The sequence below is a fragment of the Meles meles genome, chromosome 13, assembly GCF_922984935.1.
Source record: "Meles meles chromosome 13, mMelMel3.1 paternal haplotype, whole genome shotgun sequence".
NCBI lineage: Eukaryota > Metazoa > Chordata > Mammalia > Carnivora > Mustelidae > Meles > Meles meles.
In genome coordinates, this window is record NC_060078.1 from 33,029,899 (window position 1) to 33,044,131 (window position 14,233).

The 14,233-nt window shown below is 35.8% G+C and overlaps 1 protein-coding gene across 4 annotated transcripts in view; it reads right to left on the reverse strand.

Annotated features, from left to right (window-relative positions):
- Positions 1-14,233, reverse strand: part of MICU1 (mitochondrial calcium uptake 1) — a 230,453-nt gene that overhangs the window by 105,266 nt on the left and 110,954 nt on the right. For 2 of the 4 annotated variants that reach the window (XM_046026570.1, XM_046026568.1), the window contains 2 exons: positions 5,154-5,159; positions 3,773-3,887 (listed from right to left, as the gene is read on the reverse strand). In XM_046026570.1, coding sequence (XP_045882526.1) covers positions 3,773-3,887; positions 5,154-5,159 — 121 coding nt within the window. The remainder of the gene's footprint in view (positions 1-3,772; positions 3,888-5,153; positions 5,160-14,233) is intronic. The other 2 variants (XM_046026571.1, XM_046026569.1) reach the window with 1 other exon arrangement.

Sequence of the window (14,233 nt, forward strand, 5' to 3'; positions counted from 1 at the left end):
CCAACCTTCTGACAGCCTGAGAGAAAGAAGAGGCACTATGTAAGTTATGGCTTATCACTGCTAAACATGTGACCATAGACATAAAGCCAAGCAACAGGAACCTAGATGGTGCAGTTGGCCTGGGTTCAAACCCTGAATCATCTACCTACTATGGAACTTGGAACAATTTTTTTGTATGTAACCCTCTGTATGCCTCAATTTCCTCACCTGTAAAATGAAGATAATAATAGTATAAACATTATAAGGTTGATGTGAAGAAAATATATGTGTAACTGAAGTCCCCAAAAGAGAAGAAAACGCATCTCAAGAAATAATGGCTGAATTTTTTCCAAATTGGATGAAATGTACAAACCCACAGATCTAAAAAGTTAAAGAACCCCGAGACAGGAGACACGAAGAATACTAAATCAATGTACACAATAACACAAATAAACAAAAAACTTTGTTCCAAATTGGGCAGTGGCTCTCAACTAGGGATGATTCCTTCCTATCCCCAAATCCCAGGGGTATTTTGCAATCCTGAAGACATTTCTGATTGCCACAATTGAGAGAAGGAACAGGTGTGCTACTGGAATCTAGTTGGTAGAAACCCAGAATGTTGCTAAACCTCTTACAATGCACAGGATAGCCCCAAAGCAACAAATTAATCCAATAGTGCTAAGTTAAGAAACACTAGAGGCAGGGCGCCTGGGTGACTCAGTGGGTTAAGCCTCTGCCTTCGGCTCAGGTCATGATCTCAGGGTCCTGGGATCGAGTTCCGAATCGGGCTCTCTGCTCAGCAGGGAGCCTGCTTCCCCAGCTCTCTCTGCCTGCCTCTCTGCCTACTTGTGATCTCTGTCAGTCAAATAAATAAAACCTTAAAAAAAAAAAAAAGAAAGAAACACTAGAGGCGTATAATCATCAAAATGCTTAAAACCATTGATATAAAGAGAAAACCTCAAAATCATATCCTTATATTTTCTCATTCCTGACAATATAGAAAGTACACTTGACCCTTGAACAACACAGGCTTGAACTATGGGGGTCCACTTACATGTGAACTTTTTTTGATACAGTACAGTACTGCAAATGTATTTCCTCTTCCTTATGGCTGTATTAAAAACATTTTCTTTTCCAGCTTACATTATTGTAAGAGTACAGTATAAGAACATATAGCATACAAAATATGTGCTAATTGAATTTATGTTTTCGGTAAGGTTTCCAGTCAACAGTAGACTATCTGTAGTTAGTTTGGGGGGAATTAAGATTTTTATAGATTTTCAACTGTGGGGGTTGGGGAGAGTATCAGCACCCTTGACCCCAGAGTTGTTCAAGGGTCAGCTGTATGTGACATTGTAATACTAAGTACTTTTTGTAAATCACCCACTATATTTAAGCTAGGAGCTGACCACCAAAAAGCAAAGGTGCCTAGACTAGGAGAGGTACTTGGAGTGGTTTCCAGAATTTACGGGTCAATGCGATTTTACCTGCCTTAAACGGCTGAATTAAAGGAGTTATACAGTGTGCTTGGTAATCTGAAGGTTCTCCTCTGTGGTCCTTCTGACGCTTTGAAAGATATGAAGGTAAGAGAACTGAGTAGTAGCTATAAATTAAAATCTCATTTCAGCTCAACAGACATTTACAGGGACTGCTGCCATTGCACACAGTATTATCGTACAGTTCTCCAAGCTGGTCTCTTCATTTGAAGCAGTATTTTCTGACATATCATGCCTATTGAATGCAAATTCTATTCAAAGTCACAAAAAAGGCTCAAAAACTCCTATCAATTCTGCTGCTTTTTTTAATGACAAGATTTATGGATCTTTAAAAATCAGGAATGAAATGGCATTCTGCGATAGAATATCAAGAATAAAAACCCAGGCAAGGGCACCTGGGTGGCTCAGTGGATTAAGCCTCTGCCTTCGGCTCAGGTCATGATCTCAGCGTCCTGGGATCAAGCCCCGCATCTGGCTCTCTGCTCAGTGAGGAGCTTGCTTTCCCCTCTCTCTGCCTACCTGTGATCTCTGTCTGTCAAACAGATAAATAAATATTAAAAAAAAAACAAAACCCAGGCAGAACTGTAAACTTACTAAATCTTGGGCACTGAACTAGGTACTTTATATCCATGATATTATAATCCTCAAATAAGTAATTCGCATTTGATATTATTGCCACCTTTACTTTGTAAACAAAGCAGATGAATAAGTTCACTGACTTGCCCCTAATCACAAAGCTAAGAAGTGGCGGGCCAAGATCTGAACTGAAGTCTACTGCGGAAAACCATGCCCTACCAAAATAACAACTAGCTTTAACAATACTCAACTTCAGATCCTAAGTGTTCTTTTTTTAGTTCACTATTCTGGATCTTCATAACAAATCGATACATAGCTACATTGTTAGAGCACTGGTCCACCACATGAATTTATTCAGACACGTTGGTATCCCAAAGACAGCTGTGGTAAGGCATATTAGCCTATATTTCTTCATTTTTCTGTCAGTGGAGGGAAGAAGGGTAAGAATTGTCAGAAGAGCTATGGCAGGAACTGTCTATTGTGTGTGTCATTTATCACAAACTACCTTAAAGTTTTATCTTTACAGATGACTAGCCTAGAGAATGGAGGAAGAGGCAGTTATTTTTGTTTGATAAGTGACACCTGAAAAAATTTTCAGAATCACCTCTTTCAAACATACAAATCAGATCTCTTTGGTTCAATTTAGGTAGATTTTTTTTTTAAATTTTTAAGATTTTATTTATTTATTTGACAGAGAGAGAGAGAGAGACTAAGCATGTGCACAAGCAGAGGGAGCAGCAGGGAGAGGGAGAAGCAGGCTTCCTGCTGAGCAGGGAGCCCAAGGTGGGGTTCGAAACCTAGGACCATGTGATTATGACTTGAGGTGAAGGCAGACATTTAACCGACTGGGCCATCCAGGTGCCCCAAGTTAGATAGACTTTAATAAAGTATACAAAGAAAGCTAGAAACATACTTTTTTTGGTTTTTCCGAATGGTTAGGGAAAAAAAAAAGCCATATAAAGTAGTGTGCTTATCAACCAAATTGTTTAATTAAAAAAAAAAATCAGCGGGGCGTCTGGGTGGCTCAGTGGATTAAGCCACTGCCTTTGGCTCAGGTCATGATCTCAGGGTCCTGGGATCGGGCCCCGCATCGGGCTCTCTGCTCCGCAGGGAGCCTGCTTCTCTCTCTCTCTCTCTCTGCCTACCTCTCTACTTGTGATCTCTCTCTGTCAAATGAATAAATAAAATCTTAAAAAATAAATAAATAAATAAATAAAAATAAAAAAAGATAAAAAAAATCAGCAATTCATCAGTGTTTTAAATGAGTCAAATATGAATTCTGTGTTTTAAGAAGTAATCCTCTAGATTCAAAAGTGAATATTCAACCCAATTAGAAAAACTGAGCCAATTTTCTTCTTTAGTGGAGAAATGATAGATCAACATGTAAGTTTTAATGGGGAAGTAGAAACATTAATAAAGGCTATAGCACCAGGCAATGTATAATCTATTATCGCAGATAACAGCAGATAAATCTGCTTCAATCACTTGAAGGCAGATTTAACTTTTAGGGTTTTTTTTTCCTTACCTTTACTTTGATACTTTATTTTTCTTCCTTTTTCTCAGGTGGTTCTATATATAAGTTACACAGAATTCAAACAAATGAAATTACATGTAACTTATAATTCATTAACTCTACAAACATGTCATTTCCCCTCCAATCAACTTTTTTCATAGTCCTGTAAGCTCCCTATAAACGAATAAAAAGAAAAATTTATACTTACTGGAAAGAACAGTTGTAAGGAAAATGTAGTCCGAAAAAGATATGAGTCCACATTCTCCAAGGGTGTAAAATATGCTGCCTTCATCAGCAAATTTTTCTCGTTCCTGGGCAATTTTCTATTATATATGGGTCCCACCAAGAGAGAAAAAGAAGACATAGCAGAATGAGAACACAGATAGAGATCAATTACCACTTTTATGTAACAGTTTTATGCTATTTACCATAAGCAATTCTCTGATGGCCATTCCAGATTAATGGATCCTTTACAGTTTTCAAGATGATTAAAATTATAAGACAAAAGATGATATGTCTGTTTCAACACTGACTTAACATGAACACTAGAAAATCATTTCAATTTTATAACTCCTGCTATTTGACATATACTGGCTCATTCCAGGACTGGTTTTGTTTCTGGGGTTTAAAAACAATCCACCTGATTGTTGAATGACTATATTTTACACCTGAAACTAATACAACACAGTATGTTAACTATACTGGATTTAAAAACAAAGCTTAAAAAATTAAAATAAAAACAATCCACCTTTTTTCTATAGAGGCATACAAAGTAGGAAAAACAAAACAAAACAAAATGAAATCAGTACAATTTGCCCAAAGTCAGCTAACTGCCCAAGAAAAACTATACTTGGGACCATAAATGAGTAAGAAAGCAACTATTTTCAAGGACCACACAAATGCTCATAAAACTAATTTCTGAAATACTAATTTTAATTTTTACCTTTTGACCCCAAGAATCTTAGGTTTGAAATGTAGGACAGTTTGCAGAGCAAAGAGCACCTCTGAAAGATAACGGCAAATCAGACATGCATGCTAAGATTTAGACATGATTTAATTTAGTTGTATTATTGATACCTTGCTGGAGGTGCCTAAGTTTTAGCTATTTGGTGAAACTCTCCTAAAACTCAGATTTTATTCTAGATATATATTAATTTTCTTTAATCTATAAAACTCACGAAGAGTTAATTCTTAGCCTTAGTTATGTTGTGTCTGGCAAGTGTTCTCCTCCTGCATGTTTAAGCAAAGCCACTCTGTTTTCTGAATTTCTAGCCAAATGATAAACTGAGTGGTGACACTGAAGATATTTTCAAAAACTGAAAAGGATCCACCAAAGAGTTAGACTTGGAACTAATTTCCATAAATTCTGGACCAACTAAAGATAGTCAAGGAATTATTCTGGGTACCGAAAATAGAAATAGGAGGTTTTAAGGACCCCAAACCACAAAGAGCAATCAAAGTAATAATGTCATGCAAGCACAAAATAAGCAGCAGCATTGCAAGCACAACCTCAGGAGGAGTATCATGAAAACTAAACCAACAAGCACCACCACACCAGCATCCAGGTACACAACTATCCAATAGGTTACCTCTGTCTAGTGAAGATCCCATCATACATCACAAAAGAAAGAAAACTAGTTAACCAATTGAAAATTCAAGGACCAATGAATCATCACGGTCTTCTTAATAAACCTTTCCAAAATAGGCTCTATCGGGTATTCGCTTATTCATATGAAACAATAACCTTAAACAGGTTAAAAAGTCCATAGCTGAATGCTAACGAAGCAGTGAGGTTCTGATGGCACGTTCTAGTTAGGAAAAGACTTCTCTGACTCATCTGTGGTGGACGGAAAGCATGGTCCTGCTTGACAGCATTGAGAGATTTCTTTGAACTGACAAAAATGAACACATATTCCAATGTGTTGAAATTAAGGTTAGATCTCATATCACACTTGATCTTCTACCAAGAGACTGAAACAAATTTCAGACCAAAAAAAAAAAAAAAAAAGCTACTGGAAGAGAACTAGAGCAGCAAAGCCTTTCCCTGGGAACTTAACATTTTAATTTCTCAAAAAAGGGAAACAAATGGTTACATTTTTACATGACCCAAGATACCATAAAAATAAAGTATGTGAATAAGAAAAAATACATAAAATGAGAACAGGCTCCAAAGGCATATCATTACTAGCTAGAACAATAAATATGTGTAAAAGCTGAGTACTTTACATTAATTATGTAATGATCGTACAGAGAGATTGCTACAAGCCAGTAAAATAAATACTGGGATCCAGAAGTTGAGAAACACAAAAAAGTCTTTTAAAGAGGCAACTAAGACAAAGAAGGATATCTAGCAGTATTTTTTTCTAACAATCATCTGGACTATGGTGCTGTTCCAAAGATGACAAAAAGATAAATCTAATTCTGTTGCCAACTTTTAATTTTGATATAATTTCAAACTCAGAAAAGTGGAAAGATCAATATAATTATACTTTTTTCCCTCATATACATTTTACCTACATTCACCAATAGTTTACAATTACCTTAGTTGCTTTATCATTTTATATAAACATTCTTTTATACCTCTGAAAGTTCAATACACACATCCCTTTACATTTTAATACTTCACTATATACTTATGAACAAAGACATTCTCTTATATTATAGAATATATATATTCTATATGTATCAGAGTACAAATTTAATAAAACCAGGATATTTAATACTGATACATACTATTATCTCATCCATTCTTTTAAATTTAGTTAACTATTCCAATAATTTCCTTTATAACTATTTACCCCAGCCCAACATGCAATCCACAATCATAAGTGTGCTTACTTGTCCTGTCTCTTCAACCTCTGTAATCCAAAACAGCTTTTTTTGGCCCTTCTTTATTTTTTCCTATGGAACTTTATTATCATTTTTGATTGTAGGAAAATTTATGTAACATCAATTCACCATTTTAACCATATAATATAAATATGTGGGTCTTTGGGTATTGCTTCTTTCATATAACATGTTTTCTAGTTCATCCATGTTGAAGCATCAATTAATACTTCCTTTTAATCACCAAATAATATTCCATGGTATACATAACGATTTGTTTATCCATTCATCCATTAAAAGATATCTGTGTTGTTTTGAGCTTTTGGCTATTGAGACCAGTGCTACTGTGAACACTCATGTGCAAGTATTTGTTTGACTATCTGCTTTCAATTCTTTTGGGTATGTGCTTAGGAGTGGAACTGCTGGATCACATCAAAACTCTATGTTGAAGTTTTTGAGGAATGGTCAAAGTGTTTCACAAAGCAGCTACAACATTTTACATTACTACTACCAATGTATAGAAGTTCCAATTTCTCTACACAGTCATCAACACTTATCTTCCTATTTAAAAAAAAAAAAAAATTATAGCCGGGGCTCCGGGGTGACTCAGTCTGATAAGTGGCTGCCTTCAACCCAGGTCATGAGCTCCGGGTCCTGGGATCAGCCCTGTGATGGGCTGCCTGCTCAGCGGGGCATCTGCTTCTCCCTCTCCGTCTGCCCCCTCCCCCTGCTCAGGCTAGTAAGTAAAAAAACTTAAAAAAAAAAACCCCAAAAAACCATAGCCATTCTAGTGAGTGTGAAGTTGTATTTCATTGTGGTTTGATTTACATTTCCCTAGTGCCTAACAATGCTGTGTTGTGCATGTTTCATATGTTTCTTGGCCATTCATATACCTTCTTTGGAGAAGTGTCTATTCAAATCCTTCCCCTATTTTTTGAATTGGATTATTTGTCCTTTTGTTATTGAGCTGTAAAAGTTCTTTACATATGGTTTTTTTTTTTTTTTTTTTTTAGTTCTTCATATATTCCATATATAAAATCTGTATCAGGTATGATGTGCAGATGTTTTCTCCATTCTGTACATTGTCTTTCTACTACCTTGATAATATGATTTAACGCACGAAAGGTTTAAATACTGATGAAGTTCAATTTGCTTCTGCTTTTGATGTCATATCTAAGACTCCACCACCAAATCCAACGTTATGAAGGTTTACTACTAGGTTTCTTCTAACACTTTGGTAGTTTTAGCTTTTACATTTAGGTTATTGATCCATTTTGAGTTAATTTTTGTATATAATGTGAAGTAGGGATCCAAATTCATTCTTTTGCATGTGAATATCCAGTTGACCACACACTGTTTGTGGAAGAGACTATTCTTTGACCACAGAATGGTCTTCATACCTTGTTGAGTATCAATTGACTATAAATATGTGGGTTTATTTCTGGGCTCTCAATCTCATTCCACTGATATTTATGTCTATTTTATGCCAATACCATACTCTTTATGTTTGTATAATCTTTAAAAATTTATGGTAAAATGTATATAAAATTTTTTTATTTTACCTTATTTTTATTATTTTTTACAGGAATGAGAATGAGAGAGAGAGAGAGCATGAGATGGGGGAGTGTTAGAGGGAAAAGCAGATTCCCTGCTGAGCAGGGAGCCTGATGTGGGACATGACCCTGATCCTGCTCAGGATCATGACCTGAGGCATGCTGCTTAACAAGTGAAACACCCAGGCACTCCTGTACATAAAAATTTTTAAAGTGTACAACTCAATGGTAGTAGGTACAGTCACAATGTTAAATAACCATCACCACTATCTAATTCCAGAACTTTTTCATCATCCCATTTGAAAACTCCTTCCCCACTCAATAGTCACACTCCACTGCCCTGCTTCTTCTAGCCCCTAATTTACTTACTGTCTCTATGGAGTCACCTAGATATTTCATATAAATGGAACCAAACAGCTATTTTCTCAGTAGGCTACTCTGTAGATCACAATTAACATCTTAAATTTATAATAATCTAGTTTGAATTAATACCAACTTAGCCTCAATAATATTAAAACAAACTCTACTCTAGGGCTCTCATTAAATATTTTCATAAATTACATCTTTATACAGTGTTCCCCTTAACACAGATTTATAATTATTTTATGCATTTGTCTTCTAAATCACACAGGAGGAAAAAAGTAGTTAGAAACCCAAAACACAGTCACATTGGCTTTTATTTACCAGTGTTGTTAACGTTTTCTGGTGTCATTTGTTCATATAACTTCATGTCACCACCTAGTGTCCTTTCATTTCAGCCTTAAGGACTCCCCCGCAACTTTTAAAAAATGTTTATTTGTCTGAGAGAGAGAAAGAGAACAAAAGTGGGGGAGCAGCAGGCAGAGCAGGCAAATGGGGAAGCAGGCTCCCTGCTGAACAAGGAGCACAATGCAGGACTTGATCCCATGACCCAAGATCATGACCTGAGTTGAAGGCATATGCTTTACTCACTGAGCCACCCACACAACCCTCTCATTAGCATTTTTTAAAACAGGGTAAGACTACTAGCAACACTTACTTTCACGATTCTTTGTCTTAGTTTTTGACAGTTTCATTATAATGCGTAGGTATCTGTGAATTTATCCTAGTGTAGATTTACATATTTCATTAATATGTGAAGTTCTCAGCCATTGTTTCTTCAAATATTGCTTTCTTCTCTTTGTCCTTGCCTTCTGGAATTCCTATCATACATATGTTGATGCATTTAATGATGTCAGAAGGATATCTTCAACTTTCTTCACTTCTCTTTATTCTTTTTTCTCTAACACTGGATAATATTGACCTATCTTCAAATTCATGGATTCTTTTTCTACTGACTGTTCAAATCTGCTATTGGATCTCTTTGGTGAAATTCTCCTTTCGGCAATTGTACTTTTCAGTATCAGAAATTCTACTTGATACCTTTTTTGAAATTTCTCTTTGTTGATATTCTCTATTAGTTCAAACATCATTCTCCTTGTTTCCTTTGAATTCTTTTCCTATGGTTCCTTTTAAGTTATTGAGTGTATTTAAGACAATTGATTTAAAGTCTGTAGTTAAGTGTAATGTCTGAGCTTTTCTATTTCTTCTTTTTCCTTCGAAATGGACCATACATTGTTCTCTGAAAGCAAAATTTATTGAGAACTGTTGAAAACTGACATTTTGGGCGCCTGGGTGGCTCAGTTGGTTAAGCAACTGCCTTCAGCTCAGGTCATGATCCCGGAGTCTCAGGATCGAGTCCTGCATTGGGCTCCCAGCTCCACGAGGAGTCTGCTTCTCCCTCTGACCTTCTCTCCTCTCATGTGCTCTCTCTCTCAAATAAATTAAATAAAATCTTTTTAAAAAATTATACATTTTGTATAGTATAATGTGGTAACTCTGGAAATCAGATTTGTCTTCTCAGATTTGGTGCTGCTGCTTGAGTGGGTTTTAGCTATTTCCTTAGTGACTTTTCTAAATTCTTTTTAAAAAAATATTGTATCCTTTGTCAAGCATGGTCACAGAAGTCTCTGTTCCATTAATTTAGTGGTCAGCTAGTGATTTAACAGAAATTTCCTTAAATTCTTGGAGCCAAAATACATGTTTGGAACACTTTCCAGGTTTCAATACTCTCCAGGTTCTTTCAATGCTTAGCCACTATTTAAAAATCTGCCCTTGCCTTCACTTCTTGCTTGCACAGAAGCTAAAAGGCAGCCAGACGTGAAAGCTTAGGGTCTCTTAAGGTTTCCTCTAAGTATTCATTCAGCTCTGGACATGTAAGGCCTTCCAGATTCCTCAGTATATGGGAGAACATTTAAAAGTCCTTGTTCTCTCACCATCTCCAGCTGCAGCCTCTTCATTCCCAAGCTTTTTGTTTTGTTTGCTGCTCGTCTCGGGCTGCTATGGCTAGTATATTTAACTTTAAAAGCTTTTGACAAATGCCACTTGGGAGGCCACCCCAGCTCTAAGAAAGTTCCAGTGTAGGCAAAACAAAGGCAAGCCCACAAGCTTCCTCAATGACCAGACAGGTCAATGCCCACAACCATATTCTCTAAGAATTGCACTGCTCACTCTGGCACAAGCAATTCGTACCAGGAATAGTTTATCACTGCCATTATGCTGGTGAGTGGGGAAATGGTTGTCAAGTAAATAACACCACAACTTTATCTTAACAAATTTCAGCATCTTCTTTCTTCTTTAAGCATTCCCCTGGTTGTTTAGTCTTTTTTTTTTTTAAGATTTTATTTATTTACTTGACAGACAGAGATCACAAGTAGGCAGAGAGGCAGGCAGAGAGAGAGAGAGGAAGGGAAGCAGGCTCCTTGCTGAGCAGAGAGCCTGATGTGGGGCTCGCTCCCAGGACCCTGAATCATGACCTAAGCCAAAGGCAGAGGCTTTAACCCACTGAACCACCCAGGTACCCCTAAAGTCTTTGATTAGTTAGATTCCAGAGATCTAAAAAGTTGATTGATAGTTTTTGCCAGCTTACCAACTGTCTTAGTGGAAAGATGTAGTTTTGTAGTTACCTACTCTGCCATTTTAAAAAAATCTCTTTGTACTCTTTTACCTTGAAATATTTGAAAAGTGAATTATACTGAAGAAGATCCCTCAATTTAAATTAGACTGATACTTCATGATTACATTCATATCTATTATAAACTAAGAATTCATATTGGTATCTCTAATTTCATTCTAATACAATGGGGTACAAAGTAGTCTTACCCCATACATACTTGTTATTCCCTTCTCCAACAGGGAGAAACCTGGTTCTTATTATCTTCAATATATTTACTCATTTGCTTAAGCTTAGAATATACAGAGAGTAGCTTCACAATTGTTAATCATGTCTGCAAAAACCAAACGTATCATCTAGACTTCAGTATCTGTTTTGTTTTAAATAAAATACACTTTTGGTGAGATGCACAAATCTAATGATAGAAAACAATGAGTTTTATAAATATATATCTGAGTAACCCCATATTCCCATCAAGATATTGAACACTGCCACTAGAAACATTTTCTTTTATGCTCTTTCACAGTTAATTCCCAACATACTTTTATACCATTGACTGGTTTTGCCTCTTCTAGAAGTTCCTCAAGTGGAGTCACCAGTATATACTCTTTGGTGTACAGCTTCCTCAGCTCAGCATAACGTTGGGGAGAATCATACTGTATTTTTCCAGAGTTCGTTTTTATTGCAGAGCCTCAGAACCTCTCCCTGTAGGCTCTCCACAACAGTCAGTATCAGATATTTGGTGAGTCACCTTAGAGAGAATCTTCATCCTCAGTCAAGCTAGATGGCTAAGGCTTTAGCCAACCTCTTACTGCAACCTTATGAAAAAGCTGAGACAGAACCTTCTAGAGAAACTGCTCCCAAATTCCTTATTCACAGAAAGCATAAGTGACAAGAAATGATTATTGTTTTAAGCCACTAAGCTTTGGATTTATTACTCAGCAATAGACACCAAATACAGTCAAATACATGCATTAAAAATATTTCCTGCTAGTTTTGGCTTATAATTTCTATTTTATTTTAACAATGAAAAGTTTTAAATTTTCATTAAGTCTAATTTTTTTTTTCTTTATGGTTATTGCTTTTTATATCCTAATACATTTTGCCTCTCTTTAGTCTATTAAAATAGTCTCATATTTTCTTTTAAAAGTCTATAGTCATAGATTTTACATTTAGGTCTATGATCTATTCCATGTAAATTGTATGTATAGTGAGGGGAGGGGTAGGGTTTATTTTTTTAAATATGGATATATAGTTGTTTCTAAACTATTTGTTGAAAACACCTTCTTTTCCCCATTTAATTACTTTGGCACCTTTGTTAAAAATTAATTTACCATATAAGTGTGGCTACTTTTTCTATAATACTTTCTGATATGAGTAGGCCACCTTCTTTTGAAGGTCCTTTGATTACTAACAAAGTGCATGACTATTTTCCAAAGTAGAAATAAACATGAAATTACATGAATGGTTGAAAAGGTAACTTAAAACTCTGCACGAGATGCATCTGGGGTTATGGTTTAGACTTAGCCACCTCCACTACAAAACAGCTGTAAAGTGTGCGAACATACCTTTGATGTATACTGATTGAGAATTACTACTGGAAACTATCTCCATAGGGCCTAAATAAAAACACTTTACAATGATATATTAGTTAGTATGAGTTTTTCCAGGAAGGCATCTCTTCCTCTACTGTCTTACATAGAATATGCCCATGTCTGCAACCCTCAGTCCTCTAAAGGAGAAAATATTTCTATTTGTGCAGCTGTATATGAGATCTCTGATGAACTGAGTAGAATGATAGGAAGAAGAGGCCAAAAGAAGGCCAAAGTGCTCCATAAAGGAAAAAGCTGAAAACATCTGAACGACAAGATATAGAAGGAAAAAGGACCCTAGAAATGTGAAGGAAAAAAAGGTGGGGGGGGGGGCATATCAAAGTCAGGAAAAGTAGAGAAAAGGGAAAGCATATATGCACGTGTATGTGCATGTGTTTAAGAGAAAGAACAGAGAATGTGCATGTTGTGCAATAGCTCCTTAAAAATGGGAAAGATGTGGGTGCCTGGGTGGCTCAGTGGGTTAAGCGTCTGCCTTCGGCTTGGGTCATGATCTCAGGATCCTGGGATTAAGCCCCACATCGGGCTCTCTGTTCAGCAGGGAGCCTGCTTCCCTCTCTCTCTCTGCCTGCCTGTGATCTCTGCCTGTCAAAAGAAATAAATAAAATCTTAAAAAAAAAAAGAGAGAAAGATGTTTAAAGAGGATTTTAAAATCAGCCACCCTTTTCATTGTGCCCTGTGCAATGTAATCTTCTAATCCTTTCTTAAAGGTCTACATTGTTCTTCCATGCTTCTGGAGTTGTGGTGGGTGTGGAAGGAGAGGGGAAGGAAGTTACATGTATGTTTTTCAAGGCACCCATTTGTGAAAGAGTGGTTCAGGTGCATTTAAGATTATACACCTATTAACTCAGAATTTATAAATGGGTTGAGTATCCATAACTTCAAAGATATTTCTTAAAAGCAATTCATGACATTAATTAACAACACCAAAAATGCCATAAGACTATCAAATTTGATCTCTCAAATTATTGAAAGCTAAGAGAAGAATAAATAAATAAATACATTAAAATCTGGGAGGAAATGAGAGTTACTACAATATGAATTTTTAGACTATTTGGTTTTGTATGACAGCTTCTTAGGGGGTCTTTATAAATCAAAGGCCCGATTCTACTATACATAATATTCTCAAACCAACAAGCCATGGTACATAGGGAATCTGTAAAAATATAGATATTTGAGTTTGATATTGAATAAAATTTTAGAAGTCCCAAAGTGTGGTGAAAATGGAAAATTCAGATTCAAGGAAGGAAAGTGAAGGGACGGTTTCGGTTATTTTTTCTTACTCCAAAGTCTTATCAATCTTTAATTCTGTATATTGAGAATGTCAAATAAAATGTTTCTTCACTTACTCTTTTGAATAATGTTTAATCTATGGCTAAATTTTAAGTCACTTTTCCCCAAAGCAAATATCATTTATATACTATAGGGATGAAATGGGGGCACAGTCCAAGGAAGACATAATCTTCCTTAGCAGATGGGTAATAATGTCCACTTTCTCTATCTCAGAGGTAGTTATTTTATCTTTTGTTACTAATAAACATTTAAATAATAGTAGTGAACATAGATAATGTATTTTTACTAGGAAAATCTATCATAACGATTTGTATTTAATATAAGTAATAAACTCAATGTAAATAATAAACATTAGACAAACTAAAAGGAAGAAATTTCTGTATATAAGAGTCAAAAGAAGTAGAATATATTCCAAA